The 9,498-nt window shown below is 39.6% G+C and overlaps 1 protein-coding gene across 2 annotated transcripts; it reads right to left on the reverse strand.

The window, feature by feature from the left end:
• Positions 1 to 996: 996 nt before the first annotated feature.
• katnbl1 (katanin p80 subunit B-like 1) lies at positions 997 to 5,947 on the reverse strand. Of its 2 annotated transcripts, none has more exons than XM_040124398.1 (10): positions 5,683 to 5,947; positions 4,954 to 5,060; positions 4,765 to 4,802; positions 4,278 to 4,560; positions 3,995 to 4,110; positions 3,846 to 3,896; positions 3,178 to 3,267; positions 2,763 to 2,867; positions 2,044 to 2,137; positions 997 to 1,263 (listed from the first exon to the last, which is right to left on the reverse strand). In XM_040124398.1, exons 2-10 carry the CDS (start codon positions 4,960 to 4,962, stop codon positions 1,231 to 1,233), a joined length of 819 nt encoding a protein of 272 aa, XP_039980332.1. In that variant the 5' UTR covers positions 4,963 to 5,060; positions 5,683 to 5,947; the 3' UTR covers positions 997 to 1,230. The 2 variants fall into 2 exon arrangements, with proteins under 2 accessions (XP_039980332.1, XP_039980331.1); XM_040124397.1 differs by having other exon boundaries at positions 4,954 to 5,078; positions 5,683 to 5,946.
• Positions 5,948 to 9,498: the final 3,551 nt, after the last annotated feature.

A 9,498-nucleotide genomic window follows, 5' to 3' on the forward strand; every position in this document is an offset into this window, starting at 1 on the left:
GGAAGAAATGGAAATAATGCATACTAGCTCCAAAAAAAACCAAAAAAAATCAAAGAGCCTGCACAATCTACTGTCGTACTAGTCTGACTTGTGGTTTATATTTGTATGACTCTGGACAGGCCACAACCACATACTAACAAGTTATAAATGTTAGGATCTACAGCAAGCGGGAAAAATATTCAAGACCTTATTAAATGAAATTTAGAGACTTTTTAATACCTTCAAAGGCCGTTTTTGAGGGAACTAAATTCAGTGCTTTAAGAATTTTTGAGACCTTCAGATACCATTTAATAAGCTGCTTGTGCCTTTTACAGTTTAACCCTTTTTTATGGTAAAGGGAAACAGGAAACTTTGCTTGATTCATACTTTTTTTTTTTTTTTTTTTAAAAAGTACACCCTCTGCAAACAAAAGACGAAAATATTATTTGGCCACTTTGGAAGACTTATTAAGGTAAGTTCACTCGGAAACAGCAATTATATACTGAATTACTTTAATGCTTTAGTTTTGTCATAACTATTTACCGAACGTTAAGGCAATAATTGTCCTAATATCTAAAAACATAACAGCTCATTCTTATTTCACATGATCTCTATTCACAACACAATAAAAATAATATAACACCACAATATAAAAGAATCAAGTTTTGATTTTTATCAAATTTATTTAAAAGAAGATTAAAAGAATCACTTGTTTTTACAGTTAACATTTTACAGTCAAATATCATATGAAGAGGCAAAATGAAAACGAGCTCTAATAACTTAAGACTGTTGCAGATTCAAGTTCCTGATTCCGGAGAAACAAGGCGCAAAACATCAAAACAGCGGAGCATTCATAACATCCACAAGTGCATTTGCATTCCATGGCAAAGAGTGGTGTAGTGAGAGACAAAGAGCTTGGCACTTCATAGAGCGACGTTACACCCAGTCTCATGGAGGTCCACTAAATATGCCCCCTTCACAAGACGGTCCACTTCAATGTGAAGCAGTCATTTGCTGTTTTTTTTTTAATTTTTTTCCTTTTTTTTTGCAGAAAGGCTCTCAGAGCCCTCCTTCAGAGTCTCCAGCTCTCACTGAGGGCGTTGTCTGAATTATCAAGTTCAGTCCCAGTAAGAGGTTTGAGTTTAAGTGGCAGAATGAACCAGTCCATCTCTCTGGCATCATTATCAGTTCGAAACACAGCCATGATCCGGCAGTAGTGGTCACATCCTCAGAGTGCTACACTGACAACTGTCAGGGCAGCTGTGATAGATAAGCCTCAATGGCCTGCAACATAAAGTGAAGATAACACATTAGTTGTCGTCACACCCAGTCACACATCCTGCATGCATTACTATAACCTTTGTTGTTACTTATTACAAACAATGAATAAATCACAGGCCTCTCAAAACACATGTTTCAAGATCAGTCTGTTATACACAAGATAGTGGATTATTTGTACACTGAACCTTGAATATAAACAATGTCAATCTGACATTTTGCAAAACAATGCTTAAATCGTTAAAACTCAAAGATCTCATGAGATGGGTGAGAGAGCATAATATTCTTTTGTGATTTGACATTTTTTCAGCATGAAACGGGATGCGAAGATGGAAACAAATGAACCATAAACGGACTCTCAAACTTGTTGTGGCTCATGGTGGACCTAGAGTTTGTGTTTTTTGTTTTTAGGATGGGAGTGGTTGCCTGTGTCCACCCAAAATCAACAAAGGGCCAGAAATAAACAGCAGGAGCACCTGTGCAGTCTGGTAAAACAGTTCTGTGATAAATACTGCATCTGTGTGTCAGAATGATCATTTTAAAACTTTTTGAAGGTGTTTGTTCTCATAACAGGAAGAAATATAGAACAAGCACTTTTCATTTTATGAGACCTTGAAATGAGTAACCCACACAAAGCTTGGCCCCAAACATGTCATATTTTAAGGACTGCTAAATGCCATTTTAAAACTTTTTTTCTGTAACTTTCCCACTCTTGAAAAATCCTCTACAGCTACTGCATCGTGAATAAATCCCTGATAAGTTGTATAACAATGGCCTCCCTCTCACCCTTGCCAGTTCTCCTGTAGATCCTGGAACCAAACATAACCGGGCTCCTTCCTTCCACAAGTCTTTCAGCCGCTGCTTCATGACTTCAATATTCCTGCAATGAAAATACAAGCATTACCATTGCAGCATGTGGTGAATGCACACAGGACTGTAAACTAACTGTAAACTCTGTTCCGACAAAGTCACGGCCTGCAGTGGTACAACCAACATGCAAGCGTAACCGGCTTGACCCCATCCAGAGGTAAATCAAAATACCTGTCAAGTATGTTCTGTTTGCCATTGTGCAATATTTAGTAGCAGTATTCACTGGGTAAAATAACCATCATTAACAGAAGTCATATTTTGTCACAATACAAACTTAATTTGCTTCTTAATAATCAATACGGTGTAATATCAGGAGGTCAATGTCTTTTCTCATTCCTAAGAAACACAGACGGTGGTAGGATGACGGGTTGCCTTACAGAGTGAGGCTTTAAAAGGAAAGTTCTGTTTATTTTCACCTATCCAACTGACTTGGATCTATGCGTGTTACATTTTGGTGGTAACTGTTTTGAGTTTCTCCTGTTCTAACCCCAAACTAGTGAAATACTGAAAAAGATTTGTTTATAATCAAAATCTAGGAAAATGAGGCCAAGTCTGAAAATAGTTGTTACTACCCTTTGAGTCTGTGTTGTGTCATGGAGTAACTATTAGGTTGCATTACAGCGTGCAGTACCCACCTGTCTTCTGAACAACTGTCCCGCAGTCTTTTCTCATTCTTTGAAAGTTCTGGCCACCATTTCCTGATGACGGATTGAACCCAGTGTAAACCCACCATTATGTGTCTGTAAAAAGCAGATAATCACACCAGCTAGTTAAATTACTCTGTTGAATATTATCATATATTAGTATTTAGAAGTGCTAATGCAAAGGCATCTGGTTTTGCTGTTCTAGGTCTTGAAGACATTCACTGATCCAAGAGGTTTCATAAGTTCTCAGTTCAATTTATTAGTTATTCATCGGAAAGGTTGAAAAGCATAGATGAGTGGTGCATCCTTTTCAAGACTAAAACGGCTAATCCAACTGCTTTAATCTCAGTACTTCTAGATGTAATGTCAGAGAGAGACAGAGATCATTAAACATGCAGCCACTTACTCTTCGTATTTACTGGCAAGAATCAGTTTCACTTGGGGCAGGAGGTCAACACAGCAGCCAAGTGACAAACATGGTGCTTCGGTTTGGAGACTGACGAGACCGAAAACACAAAAGATGAAAAAAGAAATAAGTGAGAGAGCTGTGTATTTGTAACACGGGCAGACATAGAAGAGCAGACGGCAAAGTGTGTTCAAGCGGTCTGAATCGTTGAATTCAGCCTCCGGCAGTCACTGGATAAAAATCAAGGTTAAAATGAGCAGCAATATTTAACATCCACACAAGCTGACAGGAAGTTACAGGAATGAGGATGCAACCAGTGAATTATAATTTAACATATGTGCGTGGATTAAAGTTTTTTCTATTCTTTAAATTTAAAAGATAGTTTAGCTTTTCTTTTAACTCATTTGCATTTAAGAGAAACTGATTTCACTGCGTAAGCTTATCTTTAATTATCTATAAGGTAAATACTTCGAGGTGGATACAAACAGTATCATTTCTGGGACTCCCTGTCCAGTAAACCAGTAAACTCTGTCTTATTGTGTGGGTCAAGTGTATTTTACATGGCCTACAGGCACATGAAAGTCAAGTCACAAAACATAATTTGAATTATGATGCTATATGCTCTTGTTAAATGCACATGCAGAAGGGAAAACACATCAAACACCCACTTGTTTGTTAAGACAGGTAAGCAGTCAAGCAGCACCCCTGTGTCTTGAATTCTGGGAAACCAAAAACATGATTAAAGATGAAGCATGTTCATGAAACTTAAGAGTGAACAAACATTACCGAAATGCAATATTAACTGTCACTGTTTTACCTTATCAGGTAGGCCACTAATTCACTGGCGTTTCTTCGCCATAGTGTTAGGGCTACTTTTAGTCGTAGGTTCCTTCCAAAAAGGATGTGATTCATAGCTTCATGGTCCTTTGATAACTGTACAAAAAGACAAACAATTCACAAAGGGAATTCAGCCTGCAACAGTGATGCGCAGTTTGTCAACCCTACAAAAGAATTAAAAGAACTGAGTTTTTACTACAATAGAAGAACACTAAGGTGCACATATTCTCACGCAAGCGATAGTTTTAATTCTTGACTTTCACCTCAGTAAAGTCGCTGTACTTGGAGCTGGCCCCTGCCATCTTGGAGGCCTCTGCAGAGTTCACAGGGAGCCCGCAGTTGTCATTGTAGTGAATGCCCCGCACATCATCGGAGCACGTCAGCTCATTTTCCTTGTTGGCCATGCCGGGGTCACAGGCACGGCCTACATCTGATGCTCTGCGGTGCAGCTTTAAGCCCACCTCCACCAGTGGACAACCCTTCCTCTTGCAAGGTGACAATCGCTTCACTGTGCCGGGACTGCGTACTCTGTAATGCACTTGAAACCTGCCAAGAGGGAAATCAAGATGGACCAAATGCAAAGCTGTCTTATTTTGGAAAACCATGAAATGCAAAGCCACAGACATGGTGAAAATGGTTATGCAAAGGTGCTTTAATGGTCCAGTGACTGAGAAGGATGATCTGTGGGACACAGATAGTGACTGAGTGATCATAATTAGATGAATCCCAAGATGTGGATCAGAGACTCACCTTTCTTTATCTAATTCGTCCTTATTTATAATATCCACCTAAAACAAAAGGATAAGGGATGAGGCCACTACTACAGTCTCTACTGCTACAATACCACTGAGCTGTACTTCACAGTGACCAGGATTTAAGAGACAACTGGACAATTATTATATACAATAGGTTATGGTATTTGCTTTCATATTTCCATACCTGCTTCATGTTCTTTTCAGCAGAAAGATGCTGGCAGGATCACAGAAAGCCATTGGATTTATCCCAGTTGACCTTAAAGACTTCCCGTTGCCAGACATGCCTACCAGCTGCCATAATAAGGGACACTGTTGGACAAACAATTGTGGGACAATCGTTGCAAAAATATCTCAGTTTCAGGAGTTGCAACAAGTCATAAGTCTCTTTTCGTGGCCTAGTCACTTGCAGGTCGGCTTGCTATGTGCAGCATGTTGATCTAAGATGCAGCAGTGTGGTTAGCAAAGACTAAAAGCAAACATCCAAATGGGATAAACAAAACAACAACGCTACATTTGAGTTACGAAGGCGTTGGCTGCTGCGATACAAGCACTGGCGTTAGCTAGCTGAGCTGCAACAAAACTCACAAATGTCACCGCGCGTGGATTAAAATTAAGGTATCGTGTTTTCTGTCTAGCTATTAATTAGACACTCGAAGTCTGGAGGAGCGCAACGCAGCATTTCGTTACGTCTCCTAGCTCATATTCCCACAGTTAGCTGTAACTGTTAGCTGTAACTGTTAGCTTTTAGCTCAACTATCAAGGGTACACTGCGACGTAGAGAGTGACCAGCTGGGCCGCTAGTGGAAGCTAGCTAGCAAGCTAGTTAGCCTTCCAACTCTGGGAACATATGGCTTCACTTGTTGGCAGTTCAGACGTTATTTCCACCACCGGAACACTGGAGCTAAATACCAACCGATTCATTTTGTCAAGGGCCTTGGGGTCTGGAGGCGTGCAAATCCGAAACGTGACAGACCGGTTGAACTCGAGCGCGGCTCCTCTCCCTGTGCAGGCTCGCTAGCCCCTTCGGAGTTTCACCATTCAAATGAATACACCGCCGGCGTGCGAGGATTGTGGGATTGATTTCGGCGAACCGACGCCGGGGGTTTTAGCGACGACTGCTGGACGTTACCAAACTCCGAGGCCGGAGCGCGCCATGGCGCCATCCAGTGTCGTGGGGTCCGCATCGAAGTCGGGGAGGCCAGCTGTGGCTTCGCCTCCTATGTGGGTCATCATTTTGTAATAAAACAAACAAATACATGAATTAGCTAATACATCAATACACGGGCAATGGAGTAAATTTGGAATGAAATCTATTAATAAGAAATTAAATAAATATCATACGGAACTGTAATAGTACTGTGCAAAGGATTTATGCTTTAAAAGTAAAGCCACGAAGAATCTAAACATCTGAAGTACCTAAGACGTCTGCGCAGCACTGTATCAATAGGTCCCCCTGAATTAAATGAATGAATAGGCAACGAAAAAAATAAGTAAGCAATTAAATATATATCTAAATAACTCACTGCCCACTAAAATAAATACATATGTTTATCATTTTAAAACTCAATTTCAGTTTCTTAGCAATATATTTCATCACTTAACACATTTTTTTTTTGATCGTCAATTTTATTGAAAATAATTACGGCCCCTCTTGCCTCTGATAGGTTTAGCTCCCTGTATCAGTAGATATCTACTGTTCCTCAAAGACTTTGGTTTCTATTTGTCAAACTTGGTCGATCTTAAGTTTGCTGAAACGCTGCGTGTCGAGTTTTGATTTGGTCAATGAACGAAGTTTTTTTCTTTTCTTTTTTTTTTTTTTATCTGTGTGTCCTCATCATCCCTGTGCCCAACCTGCACGGGGTTAAAAGACACCACAAATAAACCTAATCCAGATCCAGAACTCAGTGCATGCATTTTTCTTTAATATTAAAATAAACTCAAAGAATAAAGAAAATCCATTTACATCATTTTATTGGATTTTCAGAACTTTTATGTGGGCTTCTTAAAATGATACACATTTACAATACACTATATAATTTCAATCTGAGAAATCAGAATAAAGGCTTATTTAACAGACAGTCCTGCTGTCTTTTCCATGCTTTTGAGACAAAGTTTTGAGAAAGTCCATCGTCATATCTTTAACAGGATGCAGAAGATGATACAGATCTTCTGTTTCTTTTCAGGTATGTTTTCACTACTCAGTCATACTCATACTCATATCACTTTTACATGTTATCAAAAGCACATCATGCACATCAGGAAATAACTGGATAAATCGTTTTCATTTGGCTTGAATCTGAGTTTGCCTTTTAAATGTGAATTTCATTTATTTTGTTTTGCTTGGGACTGAGTCATTCATGAAATGAGCTCTGAGTCTGGACGTTGGACATGAGCTTTAAATCATGGATAGGAATTGGCCATTTTGGGGCTTAAGAATTTGTCTGAGAACTGTTTCTCAGAAATGGGTTCTGTCTGCTGTCGGCAGTATTTTGTTTCGGAAGTATTTAGGCAGGTTTATTTGCAGGGATATTTGCAGCCTGCTGACTCCCACCTGCTCAGCCACACTCTCACTCTCAAGGGATTACTTAAAGACCTTAGCTAATGCCAATGTGCCGCTTTTTGTGTGCCGAAGCACGAGCATGCGCACAGCACAGAAATACCATCGATTTTTCTTATTTTGATGAAAATTTTGGAACCAACCCTCTTGGTCACACGTAGTGTATGATAATCAGTTGAAAGAAGATTTAAAAAAAGACCCGATAAAGATTCATACAGTGTATAAATGTCACATCAAGGTAGTGGAATAAAGTTTTATTAATACAGGAACTGCATGATTATTTACTAAAAGAATAGTATAACATCTGGGATATAAGCATACTCTCTTTCTTGCCAAGAGTTATATGGGAGCGATATGTAGCCAGAGAAAGCAGCAAGTCAGCTTATTTTAGTGGGAAACAGCTAGCCTGGCTCTGTCCAAAGCTAACAGAAATTAGCTACAGGCTCACTAATGAACATGTTAGATCTTGTTTGTTTAATCTGTACAAAAACCAAAGTGTAAAAATTACAGTTTGCTGTTTTAGGGCGTGTCTATACAAGGTAAAACGTAAATTAAAGAAATTCAGAGGTGCTGGAAGGCAGATTTTGTTAGCTCTGGACAGAGCAAGGCTAACTTTTTCATCCGCGGCCCGTTGTTATTCTAAGCTAAGCTGACTAGCTGCTGGCTCCAGCTACATGTCTACCACACAGACACGTGAGTGGCGTGTAGCTCCTCATCGAACTTTGGGAAAGAAAAGCAAATAAGTGTATTTCCCGCAAATGTAAAACTATTTTCTTTAAGGTGATCATGGGGCCATAGTCCCCCAATGTTGAAGCTTTACAGAGGCTCAAACATAGTCCCTCTCCTCGGATACAACTCATATTGTCTTATATCAAGTTCTTTATGGAGTGAATGTTGTCCATCACCACAGATGTCTGGAGTACATCCTTGATCCATTTCACAATATCTTTCATTTCAAAAGGCTGAATGAGTGGTTCTGGCTGCTCTGTTATGTTTCGAAGGAGGAACATTTCCTGGCATGTCTTAGGTACACTGGAACCCTTAATGGGCAACGTAAATGCCAAAAAAAGAAAAGCAATTCTGAGTTCCTGCCGTCTTCACCTTATGGTGAAGCATTTCTGTCCTGATGGAGGTGGAATCTTCCCTGGATGTAATTGTCCCTCAGGCAGGAATTGGTCATTGGAAGGGTGGATGAAAATGAAAACAATGTGAATCACTCTCTATGGCTGGTGTTGTCACCACTTTTCGGCTGAATTCAGCATCCAGCTGGGCAATGGAAACAGCATGTTCCACACTTACAAACAAAACTACTGAAAGACAGGATTGTCTCTAGAAGCATTGGTGTCGATACACTTGTGAAACTTGTAGAATCCATGCCAAGGCAGCCTGACAAAACTCACGGCAGTCCAAAACCCGATTAAAAAACGTAATGGCATTTCCTTTATTTTGGCAGTTACCTGCCAGTACCTTTGTTCAAAATTGTGGCTGTCTCTCTCCTCAGACAGCCATAAAAATGAAAATGCCTGATGGTTGTCTCTGTTTGTCATGTCCAAGAATCAGAGTGCAGCTGCATGTACCAACCCAAACATACCAATTCTTGGAGTTACAAATCAAAATAAACCCAAGTGAGAGAAATTCAAATCATCCCGCTGTTGGTGTATACGAACAACATCCAAACAAAATGTTCCAGTCGTTTGATGGAAGCATAATTGGATTTTGGTAAATCTTTGGTACATTTGTTGCATGGTTGAAGTCCAAAGAATTTAAATCTCATTTAAACCACTAGCAAATGCTGTGGATCAAAACAACACTGTGTATGCAGGCATGTTACAGAATATTCTGACTCCAAGAACAAGATGAGCCTGGAGTTAGAGGTTAACACTGAATGTGGCCACGCACACATACTGGAATTCAAACACTCATGGCAAAAATGGCATTATTTTTTGTTGTACAGATCTTTTTGAGGTAAGGAGATTATTGTGCAGTAATGAAGGTGAAATACTTAGTTTAGTATACTTAGTCTAATACTTAGTCTTGTTATTCTCCGAAAGCATGTAGTAAAAGTCTGTGCTCCCACAGTGGGCCTTTAACTTACCCGGTGCAACTTTATTGAACTTAAAGGCAGGTAGTTCATTGAAGCAAGGGTGACTGAACAGTGACAAGAATGTTAAT

The sequence above is a fragment of the Xiphias gladius genome, chromosome 4 (genome assembly GCF_016859285.1).
Source record: "Xiphias gladius isolate SHS-SW01 ecotype Sanya breed wild chromosome 4, ASM1685928v1, whole genome shotgun sequence".
NCBI classification, from domain to species: Eukaryota; Metazoa; Chordata; class Actinopteri; order Istiophoriformes; family Xiphiidae; genus Xiphias; species Xiphias gladius.